The sequence below is a fragment of the Toxotes jaculatrix genome, chromosome 23 (genome assembly GCF_017976425.1).
Source record: "Toxotes jaculatrix isolate fToxJac2 chromosome 23, fToxJac2.pri, whole genome shotgun sequence".
Taxonomy (NCBI): Eukaryota; Metazoa; Chordata; class Actinopteri; family Toxotidae; genus Toxotes; species Toxotes jaculatrix.
In genome coordinates this window covers 5873498-5889915 of record NC_054416.1, presented here as the reverse complement: position 1 = coordinate 5889915, position 16418 = coordinate 5873498, and the positions used below count along the sequence as shown (strand labels likewise).

Here is a 16418-nt window from a genome sequence, read left to right as displayed (position 1 = left end):
TATTTATAAAGCACTTTGGTCCTAGGTGCTGCACAGAAGCACTGTGTGAATGGATAAACTGTTGTTTGTCAATAACTGCAATCTGCTGAGCACACAGTATCCACTAACTGTTCTGTAATCTGAATGCTGGCCCTCTAACATTGTCCACTGCCAGCCCTGTTTGTATCATGTTTTATATGCTGCATGTCCTTCTCCTCCTCTCCTCCATTCCCAGCTTGAGTTTTCATGTTAATGTCAAAGATCAGATCGTCCTTCTTTTCCTCCTTTCACCCAGCGTGGCCATCAGCAGGAGGGTCCCCCCATATGAGCCGGGTTCTGCTCAAGGTTTCTTCCTGTTAAAAGGGAGTTTTTTTCTTGCCACTGCCCTCACATGGTATTGATAGTCTTATTTCATTTTCTTCTAAATACTCTGTGTATACTCCATGAATATGATGCTATGTGAATGGGTGTGAATGGTGCTCTGGGAGATGTCGCTGGCAGTAATGACTTAATGTCCCCGCCTGAGCCTATGGTATGAAGTTAATCTAAAAGGTTAGAATAAATGAACAAAATCTCAAACCTCCCAGGAACTGTCCTTTAATAGTCTCGTTCCTCTCTTCATCCCTCTGTCAGACAAAATGGAATAAGAGTTGTCTCTGCTTATCGTCTTTCAGGTGGAAGCTTTGTCTGTGTCGGCCTTAATGAGAGGGGAAAGAGACACTTTCCGCTCCTTACCTCCTGCCCGCTTTATGGCAGTCTATTAGGCAGCTCAGGTCAAACTGCTCATTTACTAATCGAGGGTCCGTTTCTGGGGTCAGATACCGGCTGCCCTTTGATTCATGTGAATAAGTGAGATTGGACAAATTGAGTTGTGCATGGATATTGCGTTGAATACCTTTGACTCATTGGGTGGTACAGTGTGAATATTTGAGAACAGATTGAACTGGAAGATCTTTATTGACCAGATCATTGAGACCTCAATGCCAAGTTACTGACATATTGACATCTGTTGAGCTCGAATTAGAATCATCAATATCTGACCTGCTCATCGCTGCGTGTGAGCATCAGCTTTTTGCCTTTGATAAATTCAACTGGTCGTTTAGTCCTCAGTGCTCGGTTAGAAACAGCTTTGGCACTAAAGCTGTTCGAGTAGACTCTAATACATTAGACCTGACTTTAGACATAATTCTTCTTCAGTCAGTGTCCTGTAAGCCAGTGGTGGAATGGTTACTGAAGCAAGGTTATGAGCAGAACAATACAATACATTTAAATATAGACATGGTTGGATTGTTCTTGAGCAAGGCTCTTAATGGTCAAGAGCTCTAGCTACTCTAATGGAGAAGCTCAACGGTCAGCTCTGAGCACTCCGATTATACTTTGTTCAATTATTTGCTCGTGACAATTCATAAAAGCTTCCATGGGTAATCATTACTGTATAGAAATAGCCTGCCATTTGAGCTTCACATCAGTATATATTTTGTGCTTGTGCTCTAGTATTCTATTTATGGTATTGCTTGATGGATATATATATATATATTTACCGTTATGCTTTATGCAGCTTGATCCAGCCTTCATACAGTTTTTGCATCATCTCTGGTTCATAAGAAAGTAGTATAGCAACTTGCAATTCAAACTTTTTATTCCTCCTCTGTTTTCACCACACTGAGCACTGAGCACCAGCGATTCTCCCTCCTCGCCCTGTTGATTCAGTGCATCATCATATCGACGACTGCCAGCTTTTTTTTTTTTTTTTTTTTTTTTTTTTTGTCCATTTATGAGTCGCAGATCCTCAGCGGCATCATTTATCACTCTGTCTGCTAGTTGATCGTCATACGTCACACTCAGGCATCTTGACAAGAGCTGGGAGGGCTGTCTGATTTAGAGGGGGCCTCTGACCGCCTGGAATCAGTGGGAAGCCTCTCACGGAGGTGGCTGCTGCCGTCAGAAGAAAGGGTTGGGAAGAGGAAGAGAAGAGAGAGAGAGAAGGAGGAGAAAACTTGGCCCCATCACCTCATGCATCTTTAAACAGGCCCACTCGCCTTGTGGCAGAGAGTCATCAATCTTTGGGGAAACACATGAGAAAGAGGGAGACATGAAGAGACAGAGGGAAAGAGAAGGAGTAGGTTAGTGAAGTGGAGTTAAGGAGCTACTGGGCTGATGCAGTAGGGGTGAGAGGGGGGAGAAAATGATGGAGTGATGGTCAGAAGAGTGTGGGAGAGTGTTAAAAAGCATCCAGGAGGATGGGATAGGAGCAAGAGGAACAAGGGAAGGAAGGGATTAAGCAAGGGAATAACAGGAATGGATAGAGCGAGACAGGCAGACACGCAAGCTCGGTGTGAAAAAGCAACAGAGAGGTAAAGGCAGAGACGGCGGGGAGAGATGAAAAGGGCAGAGTGGGGATGGAGAGAGGGAAAAGGAGGAGGGAGAAGTGAGTGAATAATTGAAGGCCACCGGAGAGAGTGTGCACACAGCTGTCGGCTGATTCTCCACTTGGTCCGCAGGTGGCCTCTTCCCTCAGGTACTGTCAGCTTGTGAGAGGAGAGATGGAAGGAGGAAGGAAGGCAGACAGGGAGAGAGTGAGAGAGTGATGCGGTGAGTAGTGGCAGGAATAGGGGGGAGAAGAAAGCGAGAGGGAAGGAGCGTTTGGCAGGAAGAGACACGGTGGAGAGTGATGAAAAACGGTCAGGACAAGGAGAGAGTGTTGGTGAAGTGTGGAGGAGATGCAGTGAAACACGCAACAAGAGAGAAGAGATTGGATTTATTGTGAAGAAACTGTTGATGATTTGTATTCTGATGCTTTTGCAGCTGCCTTTCCACAGGCCTGCTTATAACATGTTAGGATTGTTTGAGGAGAGAGGAGAGAGAGTTAGAGAAAAGAGAAGTAAGGAAGAAAAACATGGGTGGGAGGAATAGGGAGGAATATTTTCGGTTTGTTTTAACTTTAGCTTATAGATAGATACAAACCTCAAAACTCAAAACTTAAACCATCATTTTGCACAAATCAGGAATTGAACAGTTTTTCTAATTAACCCTAACACATGGTTTGATTTCTGCAGTTTCCTGCTTACTTAGGAACTGGCACACTGTGCACGCTGGTGCATATACGTCTGCTAAAATTGGCTGCTTATATTGTCCATGCCAGTAATTTAGGCAAAAGGGGAAAATGACATGACAAACACATGCAGATTAAACATTAAAGAATATTGTAAACATTTTATTCTATGTTGTACGCATATATTGGCATGAGACAATTGAAATTGGAGAAGACAAAGCAAATGGCCACAGTCTCTCTGCTTTGTGTGTTTTTTTTTCTATTTCTTTTTTTATTCCTGTTGATGGAGACTGCGTGGGCGGCTTCTAAGATCTCTGTTGAGCGCTGAGTGGACCTGGCTCTCATCTCATCCACTTTCAATGAGGACTATCTGCCTCTCTCCTCTTCTCTCTCCATGTAAAGTGGAACAGTCTTTCAAATACATGGCTATACATATATCTCTTAACAAGCAATGAAGGTAGATGTGGCTGTTGGGCTTCAGTGGCTGAGAGTAGCTGTATGTACTTTTTATATGCATGCAGGGGTGAGGTGAGGTGAGGTGAGGTGAGGGCGTGTTTGCGTGTTTGCGAGTAAAAATAATTTTGGCAAGCATGCTCTAGGTTCATGAGCGAGCTTGTGTGCACAAACAAACAAAAACATATAGTCAGATGTACGCAAGACGAATTCAGGCACATGAGTCAGATGTCCACATGCTAACACTGAAGCGTATGGACATACCACTGTCTGCTCTGTTCCTCTGAAGTTACCCTCGATCCTCCCACCTTCTTCCTCACTCCAGCCCTCCCTCCTGTGCTCAGACTGACAGCTTGGGCGAAAAGGAAAGTGGAGGGAGAGAGGAAGGAGGCCCTGAATAAATGAACAGGCAAATAAGTGAGCGCGGGACAGGTAATGGAACTCAGAAAGCAGGGCGGGAGCGGAACAGTAAAGCCTCGTGATGTAAAGAGCACTTAATAATTGAGTAGGCTGTTCATTATTGATACAGGCTCTTTGTGAATTGATAAAAATCTTCGGGGGATAGCCAGACCAGAACTCAGTTTGGGACCAGGCAGCAGATACAGTATTTGGGAGCTGGGGGGGTTTGTAGGAGTAGGATGCCCAGAGAGTTGGAAGACTTTTCCCCAGAAGTGTAGAGACGATGGTGGATACGTTTGCATGCATGGTCAGAGAGAAGAACACGTCCGCAGACTTCTGCAGGAGGGTCAGAAGGTCACAGTCAAGAGGCTAATTAAGGTCAATTTTACGACAACATCAGATTGACAGTGGCTGTGAAATGACTGACAGGTCACTCAGAAAGCTCCCCTTCCTCTGTCTCCGTAAAGAGGGAGAGTATGTTGAGGACACACTGGCAGGTCAGTCTGAGGGTTACACAGGCTCACAGTTAAAAAAAAGTCTGTCTTTGTATTTGTGCGTTTGTAACAAGTTGTGAAACCTCTGATTAAGGGTTTTACAGGTTCAAAAATTTTCCGTCTGAAACAGCCCACTGAAAACTTGCCCAAGCCTTTCCATAAGTTAATGTAAAAAAAAAAAAAAAATATAGGGACCCGAGGACCGCCAGACCTGATCCAAATGAACTTGAGGATAATTACACAGAATGTGTTCAACTGGGGCAGACCCAAACAGAGAGATAATGCCAGCACTAGAAGCAGCACGATGAGCCACCAATTAACAAGCACCTGTGGTCGAAAAGAGATTTCCTTTTCCCCTGCACTTCACAGATCACACTGTAAAGTGAAGGGAAGCTGTGAAGTCCAGGGTCCAAAATAAAAAGATATTCAGTTTACTGTCATCTACCATAGAGAAAAACATCCAGTCCAGTTGTTGAAACTAGCAAATGTTGCTGTAAAAATTATGATCGAAGTAATCGTTTATCATTTTTTGTTGACTGTTTCTATTAATTAGTCCACCCCAAATATATCAGTAGATCAATGAGGGTAGGCTAAATATCAGTATAATGCAAAAACCCAACATTATAACCTTTGTGAAGGAAGGATTTATTACAGGTCTGTTGTATTAGACTGTATTAGTTTTAGCTAGGTGTTCCTAATAAACTGGCAACTGAGTGGAATTTGGACCAGACTCAGTTGCCTGCAACCGAGTGGACTCATGAATGCCTGGACAAGTAAGGGCTGCCTCGACAGTCCCTATGTGCTGAGCAAAATCAGCAGCTACTCAAAGGCCTTCTGTTCTTTGGAGACGCTGTGAGGAGAAAGTGAGCAGACACATTTTTCCATGGAACAGATCAATAAAGTATTACAAAAACAATTATTCTCTTTATTTCAAAATTCGCCTGCTTCAACAGGATCATTTGTAGACCTTCGACAAATACTTCCTCATTCTTCCTTAGCCCACAAAGCTAATAGTTCAATTGATTTTGGCAACATGACTGGTGTGTCTGTGCTTTTTCCTCTTTTGGCAAAGAACTGGCACATATTAAGCATAATAATGGATAATGAAAGGAAACAGAGAGGTGGAGACACAAAGGAAAGGCTTCAGTTCCATCCTGAACATTTTAATAAAATACATTAGAACCATTTGGAAACACAGACATCACATCCTGTGTCTGCAGATCATTCATAATAACTCTCCACCCTGTTCAAATTCACAGTTATCCAAAAATACATTTCCTGAAACAGGGGGGTGGTGATGCCCCTGTCCTCCGCACAGATGTTCACTGTTCTGAGAGCATCGCTCTGTCACTTTGTGCATTTCAGAAAAGTCTGTCAATCTGTCAGAGAATTGCTTTTTTTTTGTGTGTGTTTTGATGATGTGTTGATAGCTGCACATGTTTTGAATTGAATTGCATTTACTTTTCAAAAACTTTGTACCTTTCATGATTTTGTTTTTAGAGAAAAAAAAGAAAAAGGCTGCCTTGTTGCCTTTTCTCAAATTTGCAGGTCCTTCACAACCGATGGCTTTCTTTTTCATATCAGCTTACAGTTCTGTTTTTTTTATTTTCTTTTCCCTTTTCTTATTCTTTTTCTGTCTCGTATTGAACAGTTACCACTGTGGGTGCTGCTGTGGACCTGTGATGTGTGTGTGTGTCTGTACTTGTCTGTTTACAATCGTTTGGTATCTCTCGTGTTTCCACTTTGCTGGCTTTGATAGCACAATGTCTTGGGCGGTAAGGGAATGGGCTTTACAGCACCAGCTTCAAGTCTTCTTTTATGTCCGTTTGAAAAGTTGCAGAGGAAGATATCTGAGAGGCCTTTTGAGCGTGCATCGTTTGAATGTAAACCCTGTTTGGAACATGATGCGTTGCATTACACTTGAGCCATTTAGCTGTGCAGTAAGCCAGGGTGATTTACAACAAGTTTGAGATTCAGTGTCCTATTCAAAGACAAACAGCTTTTGAAGACACCAAACATGTGAGGTGCCAGTTAGAGGACAGTGTGGTAAACCCCTCGCCTGAGCAGGGATGGTCCAAATAACTATAAAATATGTATGAATGCTAAGCAGTCAAACACGCCGGGGCCAAAATAACAGTTTGATCTTACGTTTTTCTTTATCAGACTTATAATACGAGAACTTACTATTTCTACCCTGCAATAACCAAACAGTTCTTTTTCTCTATTTCCATGTGTGAGGATGCTGAAGTTTTGCCTGGGATGCATCCTTAGCCTCAGTTTGTTAGCATGATATCATGTATGTAGCCATCAGGTGCATTTTTTTAGACAGGGTTTCTGTTTTAAGTCAGCCCGAAATCAAGGGCCCATCAGCTGATAAATGGGACAGGGCTCAGCTCTGCTCTAACCACAAAACAAGACAGTCGCACATTTTTATGCTCTGTTGGTTTCCAGGTTGAGACAAATTAGTGGATTCACAGAACTGTGGCTGTCTCATTAGGAGCTATATTTTTTTAATTGTATATTTTAATTAGGTGTTGTCTCTGACTGAAATTACCCCCTGCCTCATCTCACTTGAGGCTTGCAAATTTCAGAGAAGCAGCTATCTGTATCTGTAGTGCTAGAGTTTGCACTTTTTTTAGCTTTGCAGTATATTGTTTTTCCAGGGGCTACTTTAATTTTCACCAATCGCGGCTCATCCTGTGTTTCAATTACTTTTGTCTTAGGCTGAAATTGTCTGTATCACTTTGCAGTGAAGGCAGCCAATGTAACTCACTGAAGGGATGGAAAAATGATGAATTAACACTATAATTCAAAGACTTTAAAATGCCCTAATCTCCCTTCGTCTAGTTTCCTTCCTGGCTTTTCTTGATTTCTTTCCCTCTTGCTTTCACTCTCTTCCACACAATCACACTTGTATCCTCATTCACGATACCTCTCTTTTTTCTCTGTTTCTGTCTCTCAATCATGCACGCGTCCACAGGGGAGCGCCAGGAGTGGATGGAAACTCTTCAGACGGCCACGCGCCCCCCCGCCTGCGGCTCCCAGAAGCCCTCCGACAGCCTCGCGCACCCCTCCTCCACAAACAAGCGAGGCTTGCTGGAGCTCCGTGGTTACAAAGGCAGAGTTCTGGTGTCCCTGGCGGGGAGCAAAGTCAGGCTCTGCAAAACAGAACAGGTACTTCCACCACCACTGGGACTTCCTCTCCACAGGATGACAGCTTCCTGTTTGAAAAAGGAAGATAATAATCACAGCCTATTTGAAGCAGATGAGGCGGAGATGGGGAGGTTCGTGAGAGAGATGGAGATGTTCATGAATGTGTAATGCAAAAAGGAAATATATACGTGTGGAAATGCTTCAGGTTTCACTGAGGTACAGTATATTGCTAGTACAACCACATGGTAGCACACGGGAATGCCTGTAACCAACTTATTTATGCAACTTTATTGACCAGATGTGTTGTTAGTGGGAGCAGTGCCTTATTAGCAGTTGGAACTGGGACAATCCTCAATAATGACCAAACAAATCAGGTCCTCCTCAGTGCCAGATTAACCCACAGGGGGACCTGGTTGTAATTTTCTTAGTAATTAGTGTAAATTTTGAGTCAGGGACCCTCTACAAGACAGATTGATTACCTGGTTACATTATTACCTGTCTTCAGGTAGGATCCATCTTGAGGCCTTTATTTTAATAGATAAAGTTCTAGCTTTGCCAGGCTGGTAATCCAGCCTAGCTCGTCTCATCAACTTTAAAAGTACTAGTACTAGACTAGTCAGGCAGAAGTGCTGTAAGTGGCAACGACTGCCCTGGGCCTTTTTGCTCCCAGTCCCGGATCACTCTAAAGAGACACTTTACAGTATCATTGTTGCCCAGTGAATGACCAGTAAGTCTGGTCAGCCCAAGTGACCCCAAGTGATCCTCTAATGAGCCAAGTGCAGCTTTGGTAGGCCCAGTTTCCCTTTGCTGGCCAAAATTCTTCCCTAATTGGCCCAAGTGCCTTTATATTTAGAACGTCTCTGCTCTTGTATGTTCTGTTCATGTGACCTATAGGGCTAAAAAAAAAGCCCTAACAGTAATTTGCGGAGCAGTGGCGGTGTCCCTTTTTTATTTTCACCCCAATCCCGTGGAGAGTCTGTGCACGCCACAGCTGGAGAGCTAACGCCACACAAATCTTTGAACACTTTCATGTTCTCTGTTGAAAACTCCGGATCCTGCTCTTCCTGTAAAGCGACTCCAGTAACATCTCTTCAGTAGACAACCACATTGTCTTTCCAGTACCACCTTTAGGCCAGATATTGGCTAATTTGCATCAAAGGATAGCAAAGTTGTTGCGTTTTAGACTTTTGCTGTTGTTGTGCCAGATTCACCATGGTAAACAACCTTGGTTTGCGGTTGGTTGGTCAAGTTATCTGTAGCTATAACATCCATTCTTGCATGACGGACATGAGTGACAGGATGATGGCTTTTTGGGGGATAGGTATGTCAAACAAGTTTTTTTTTTGTTCTTCTTATTGTTTTTTGAAAGAACGATCTGTGTTATGGTTTCACTAATTCCTTTTGATTGACACTTTCGCAAGTATTGCTGACAATTTCTGCAAAACCTTTACGGAGCGAGACAAAGAAGGAGATTGATGTGAAAGGGAGAAGAGAGAGTTGCGCTGTGTTGTCTGCTGAAATTCATAAAGTTAGGTATTGACCATCTGTCCATTCGCGGGTGTGGCTACTATCGATGGCTGTCAGTGTTCTGTTATTTTGTGGACGCGAGCTGAAACCCACACTTGTCTCTGTGCAACTGCAGTTTCATCTGACTGAATGTGAACTGTCAGAAGCTGGACAGGTGTCACAGTGTCATTAGTATGCGAGGATCTCCCAACTGCAGCGCCTCGTCCATTGGCATCTTTATGCAAATACTCGGTGCACAGCAGCAAGACGGGGAGGGAGAAGTCGCAAGCGATGGCAAAAGACAGTTTGTTTAAAAGTAAGAGAAGTTCATACTATTAAAAGATGACAGCTGCACTGACTTCACTTTGTCAAGGTCCAAAACATTGTCAGGACGAAAATATTTAACAGTGTTTCTGACACTGAATGTGAGACTGGAATCCTGGAATGGGGTCTATCATGCAATTAATGTGACCCTTTAAAAGCTGTGGCATTTTTCATTTGCTTAAACTCATCATTACTCTCAGATATTGAGAAAATTTGCACGCCACTTTAATGAGTGAATATATTACAGAAGGAGAGAACCAGCTTTTTTTTTGGGAGACTAAAATGTGCACTTTGTTGTGCTTTTTTTTCTTTTCTTTTTTTTTTTTTTTTTAGAAATCTGTTTTCAATGTTTTTTGCACTTAATTATATTTTAGCATATTTCCCTTCTGTTAAATTTGCAATTATCTACTGATTCAAAAAACTTATTAAGTATTCACAAACATATTATTTGTCTAAATATATCCAGTGGTTTCAGTGCATATTTATGCAGAAACTTTTTGGACTATTAATCAAACTGTTTCTCGTTTTATTAAACATGACATGAAGCTGATGGGCTGTGTTTGCTGTGAAGCAGATTTGTGTGACTGGACCTCCTGAAATTTTAAGCGACCATACTTGCTGGAAAGATGGAAAGCTCTAACCTGAGAGAAGAGAAAGATAAAAACAAAAGTTTCTGAATGTTGTCTTACAAAAGTTTAGTTTGATCTTCACCTCAGTCTGTGGGTTGAAATCCTCAGCTTTTTCAGCAAATATCGACAGTAGTGCACTTGCCTTTAAAACTTTATGTGGCTTTATTCCCATTACCTCTGACTTCATGTCTTCTTCAAGTGTCATATTTACTTTATGGTCTTGCCTTGTTTTCTTTGCAGTTACCAAACAAACAGCTGATGTGTAGGGTCTTAAAAGTCAGGAAAAGTCTAGAGTCTAGAGCCTTTTGGAAGATGCATGCAGTCCTTATGTTTCTGATGAATATTTATAGTCTTTAAATGACTTCTCCTGACTTAGTATTTCACTTACGTAAATTCTGGTGACTTTTGAGAGATGGATCTAAGAAGAAAAAAGAATGGTCAGTACTGATGAAGCCGAGTGTCAAGATTAATTCATCTTTTTTTAGTACCTGGTATTGATCAAGCTCCAAAACCCCTGGAAGATATTTCCCACAATGCAACTCCATAGTGCTGCATATTAACCAACCATTTGGTCATCTGAAAACAAGAGAGGCTCTTGTTTTCATATGACCACGGGCCCCAAAGAGTCCTTTAAGTAGCCTGTTTAGTATTATTGTGTACTTAGAATTTATTCATACAGACTAATACACTCTTCCATAGCTTACATCTTTTAGCAGTAGAATAAAGCAGATACTTTTTCTCTTACTCATAGTTTCTCTTTTTTATTTGATGTCAGCCCAATTAAGCCCTGATAGTCCCTGCACACGCTCCGAGACTCTGTTCCCTGCCTACTCCTACAAGATATCCTATCTGAGATGGAGAGATACCTCACAGCACTGATACTATTTCTTAAAGTGCCTCACACGTATTTGTGTGCATATTTGATAATGCTGCACGCATTCAACTCATTTCCATCCCTCCTTGGCTCTCATTTCGTTTCGCTCGCTCTTGTAGTTTTGTTGTTTGCCTTTCATTATTTTCTTCATTAAGGTGAACAAACATCTTTGTTAGAATTCTCTTCTGGGTATCACTCCATGTCAGCACATTTCCACTTCCTTGATCTGAGACAGCGGGAGAAACGGAGGGAAGGAGAGAATCTGAGAGAGAACAAATTAATTGTATTATTTCAGCTTACAAGCTAAACCCCCGGCATAAATGCAGCGGCAGCGGCAGAGCATTTTTCATAGAGGACGACAGACAGCAAATGAAAAGACAAGGGAGGAAGAGACAGAAACAAAGAGATAGGAGTAGAGAGATGAAGTGAAAGGGATTGTGGGGGGGGGCGCTTTGGTGTAGGGGTCGCATGAGTGAGAAACGAGCGTTGGTGGGTTCTAAGAAAAGGAGAGAGTGATGGAGAGCAAGAGGGAGGTAGACCGTTGCCCCGTTCAAGTTCAGTGGAGTGCAGTATTTAATCTAACATGATGAACGAGCTATTGGAAACATCATCCTCCCAGCTCCTCCCTCACCACCCCTACCCCATTTCTCATGGACCGTAAGCTCCGTGATGGAGCAGTGTTTAAGGTCATTTAAACACCAAGGTAAAGAAAGTCAGGCTGTGCACAAAGTGTGTCACACACACACACATTTACTCTGAGAAAGATCTCCCTGCCATGGGCTGCATAGGCTGATCGTTACAACCACAGCAACTTGTTTCATGTCTTATCATCTCATACATCACAAGTGTTATCTGGTTTGTCTTCACTCCAGTAGCTGATTGATTGTTTGTTGGATGATCATATTTCTTGCTGTCATCTCGGATGTAAACCAGTTCCCACAAGCTGTGCTGAACCCAGTTTTTACAATGAAATCTTGGCTCACGATTGGCTGAGCAAAAATGCTCACCGAAAAATGCACTTTAATTCCTGCTTAACAAAAGTTACACATACGTTAGAGCCTTCGCTGGTGGAAAAGGTATCCTGAGTAGACAATAACAGTGAGACCGGGGATTTAATTAATCTCTGCTTTAATTAAATCTCTTTCTCATTTGCTCTTAAGATCATCTTTGTAACAGTTAACAGCATCCCAACACTGCTAGGCCGTTTCGTAGAATTTGTAATGAGTTTTGTTTCTTTTGCCATACCTGATACACCTCAGAGAGCAAATTTAAAAGACAAAGTGTACAAAGTGATGGATAGACTGACCAACACTGAAATCCCTTGAGCCAGCATGGCTCAAAAGTGTTTATTAATGCATCTTTAAACATTAGATCGAATTTACAAAGTTTAAAAATCTGAACAATAATGTGATTCATGCTGAGATCCAGATTGGTGCTAAACTGTAAACTGACTCATTTGGGATTAGATACTCAACCTCAGGACCTTTATTTTGTCAAACCTACTTTTTTACCAACTCAACTTAACTGACACTGAAGCGGCAGTCAGACTCATAAAGCCTTTATAGCTGTGTTCCACATGCACAGTAAAGTTTTATGAAATATTTTTGACCAAATGCGGCTGACAGGCCAGTGGTGTGACTTTCACTGGCTGCTGGTTGTAGTTTAAAACCTCTCCTTCAATACATAATATATTCTCAGAATATATTTTGCTTTTATTTATTTGTCTTTTTCTGCATCTCTTTTAACCACTATCATTGTCTTTGTCTCCTCACTGTCCTTGGCCCCTCTGTCTCAGTACCTGATGTTTAAAATAATCAAAAGTCTTTTGTCTCCATTGAGTGTGTGCTCTTTTAAACTCACCTATCCCTCTGCGAGACGGTCTTACCCTGCATGCTTTTAGAGCAGCTTAAGTGGTTGAGTGGACATGGAATTCGAGATAGAAGTAGAGGCCGCCTCTTCTTGTCTGGCTTCTTTTAGAAAAGCTCGGCACTGTGGAGTGACTGACTCACACAATAAGAGGTTGGAAAGCTTTGAAAGAAATTATAATTGGATGCATGACTAGAATATTCAGTGTGGGCCTTTGCTCAGCACTTACCAGGTTAAGGTTATTCGTTTTAGGCCCGGGAGAAATCCTTTTTCTCACATGGTGCAGGAATTTGGTGTGTTTACTTGATTTGAGTCGATTTTTTTTGCACTTTAAGTTGAGTTTAGACTCTTTGAGATGTTTGATGTAGTATGGTTTGTGGACAGAAAGTAGAAAATTGCAAAAAATCGCACAAACGTACAAGCATTTGCCTAAGGGCCTTTTCCCCTTTCCCCCTGTAAGCGCCATTATTGCCACCTACCCCTTGGCTGTTGTAATTGGGTGAGTTATTTTTACCTCTAATGCCTCTCCTTCCTCTTTCCATCCCTCCTTCCTTCCATCCTTGGTGAATTAATTGGAGAGGGCAGGAGGCCACTGCACATATTGGGTAGGTAACGAGTGGCGAGGGCTGGACGGCCGCTAACACCCAGCGCTCTAATTGGCTGCCTGAGAGGGATGAGGGTCATTAGGTATAGGTGACTGCTTTGCCCTCTCAGCACAGTCACACTCGCGCATGTACATTCAGAGAGGTGGGAACGCTCGTGCATTTGCGTGCACGTACAGCCAAGACGCTGTCCTCCTCCATACATCCTCCCTGTACGAAACAGAACAATTATACAGCCATACATGTAAACCATTTGTCCTTCTGCGTTTGAATAACTGCCGTGTATTGCCTTCAGATCCATGGCGAGAGCTGGATGCTTAGTGAGAATGAGCTTTGAATGAGGTCGGTTTATACTGTGTCACCCTCGCGCTCTCATTATCGCGTCATGCGACTTCAAACCTGAGAACACGCTGAACTTTAAAGAGCGATGACTGCACGTAGTTATAATTGATAGGATAGAGAGGCCACTTTGTGCTGCACCGGAAGCCCCTCACATCAAAACTTTTAGCTCAATTAGGACCTGGACATACAGTGAATTCACTTGTCTCACTCACGCTCTCTTGCTCTTTTCTTTTCTTTATCTTTGTGTCTTTTATGTCATCCACTTGCTTAGATTATCTTAGTTACTCATAACGTTTCCTAGGATCAGTCCACACTAGCTATATTTCTATTCCATTTTCTCTGTCTCAATATTATTGTGCAGAACTGTTAGGAAAGGAGAGGGAGTCCTCTAAATTTGCTGAAGTAGTCTAATTGGGGCTAATGATGGTCAAATGAAGATTTTGACAACATTAGCCCCAATTGAACCAACCCACACAACACTGAAAGATCAGGTTGGAAATCCTGTGGCACACAAATATTTAAGTGACTTCCTCTTTGTGTTGCAATCTGCAAAATTTAGCTGCCCTGAGAAGTTTGTTGCTAATTAGTTGAAGAATTCTGCAAGAGATGTGGCAGCGCTCTTCCCCTCATACATAAACGCACACGTCTTCGCGCTGCTACATTAGGCCATGTATTCCCAAAAAATGCCTAATCAACAAAGATGGTGTCGATTCATTTTCTTTTCTTTGTTTGGTGTAATTAGTGTAAATTGTTTTGCTGGTGAAGAACAGTTAGCACAGAAAAAACACATGCTTCGGAGCTGGCACAGCATGGCAGCATTTAGCGCTCCTCGCTAAGGCTGTATTTTGTGATTCGCTGCTGAGCACTGGCGCAGATCCTGCTTTGTTCTGGCTCTTTCTACACACACGCACGCGCTCACACACACACGCTTTCTTTCTGTAGACTGCTCAGCTGACCCCTCACCCGTCTCACCCACTCTCACTGAGGATTACCAAGACCTTCTCTCACTTATACTTTCTCCCTCATTCCCCTTCCTTTGTGTTCTTGCTGTCTTTCTCTTCCCCATCTTTTGACTCATGTTTTTTGGCGTTGTCTATGTGCCTCAGTAATGGAGTGAAGTGTGTATTTCTCTGTATTGAAATGTTGGATGCCTCGAGCTCTAGGCTATAGAAAATGGTCTAAACCACTGTGAGTGTGAAGTGGAGAAGGGAGGGGCGCGGTGCGATGCAGAGTTACAGTGGAGCTTATGAAAACTCTGCCTCTGCATCTAACCCCTATTTCTGAAATGGGCCTCTGAAAACATCGAGGCTGAAAGCTTGGGTTGGTTTGGATTCCCCAGATGCACCTTTGCCTTTTGCAGAGCTTTGCTGAATCACGCAGGTATACACACACACACACACACACACACTCACTCAATACAAAACACACTACAGCCTCTCTATCCTTTCCTGTCGCTCTTTAACACTTGCACACGTCATGCACAGACCAGGTTTATGCGTCATCGGTGTGAAGGAGAAAAAGCTGAGAACTGTTGGGTGTGTTATTGGTCTGTCACAAACTATTTTCAGCAGGCCTCTCTCTCACATGTCTGACTCTATATTCAGTGCCATTTCCTAAAAGAACAACACAAAAACAGCCCACAGGAAAGACCGAGGTTGAGAATGTAGCTGCGGTGATTGTTGGTCTTCTTTGGTGTTTGTTAGTTTTTATTTCACCAAATGACATTCAAGCCCTGTGCGAGAAACAAGTTGTGACTTTAATGAGGTGACCTGTTGATCCCACCTTATTAGAAAAGGTCTCTAATTTAACCAAAAAGGGCTTGAGATGGTGTCTTGTGAAGGCCCATAACATTTGCAGGGTGCTTTGGGAATACACGTTCTCTTTTCTGAGTGTTATAAATAGTTTCTGGATTCATTTAGAACATTTGCATATATACTTTCAAAAGAAAAAAAGCAGCAGCAGTTGTTCCTTACCTAAGTTAAGGGAGTACAACATTTTTACTCATTTGCTTTCTTGCCATGAGAAGATTGGTAAAAGTGGATCTGGGAGGTGAATAGTTTAGTTTAGTGTAGAGGAAACAGCTGGCACAGCTCTGTCCACAGGTCTTTATGGGTAGTTACTGGATAGTAGAACTATTTATTGAAAAGCAGCAGTCAGGTGCAGAACTTTACAGAGAGACAGATTATCTGTCCAGTCTTTATGCCAGCCTTGCTCTCCTCCTGGCTCTACCTCCATACTTGACAGACGGGCAGGAGAGTAGCATCAATCTTCTCATTTAACTCTTGGTAAGAAAGTGAAGAAGCTATTTTCTTATGGGGGAAAAAGGGTGATAAATTGTTAATGATTTGAAGCGACTCTGCTGTAACTACCTCACACTTAATTAAAATTAAATTTGTGGATCTCCATCTCTCTGCTTGTGTTTTTCCAGGACTACAAAGCGGGACTGGCTATTGCTGAAGTGGAACTGACTGCTGCCAATATTAGAGACATGGACCGCAGGGGCTTTGAAATCAACACACCCTTCAAGAACTTCTGGTACGTGTGCATTTGTGCGTGTGCATGCGAATGAGTGTGTGTAGCTGTGTGTCTGACTAGGTGTTTGTATTTCTTGCCCCCCCCCCCCCCCCCCCCCCCCCCCCCCCCACGCCTGTCCCACAACAAAGAAAGCTATTCATGCTAAAATGTGTGATGCATGATGTGTCTTTTTACCTGTGAGAGAGAAAAGTGCCCTCTCTCTGTTTGATC

At 42.6% G+C, this 16418-nt stretch overlaps 1 protein-coding gene across 4 annotated transcripts in view; it reads left to right on the top strand.

Annotated features, from left to right (window-relative positions):
- Positions 1 to 16418, top strand: part of arap2 (ArfGAP with RhoGAP domain, ankyrin repeat and PH domain 2) — a 98877-nt gene that overhangs the window by 19104 nt on the left and 63355 nt on the right. For all 4 annotated transcript variants that reach the window (XM_041031032.1, XM_041031031.1, XM_041031030.1 and 1 more), the window contains exons 9-10: positions 7358 to 7551; positions 16102 to 16208. In XM_041031032.1, coding sequence (XP_040886966.1) covers positions 7358 to 7551; positions 16102 to 16208 — 301 coding nt within the window. The remainder of the gene's footprint in view (positions 1 to 7357; positions 7552 to 16101; positions 16209 to 16418) is intronic.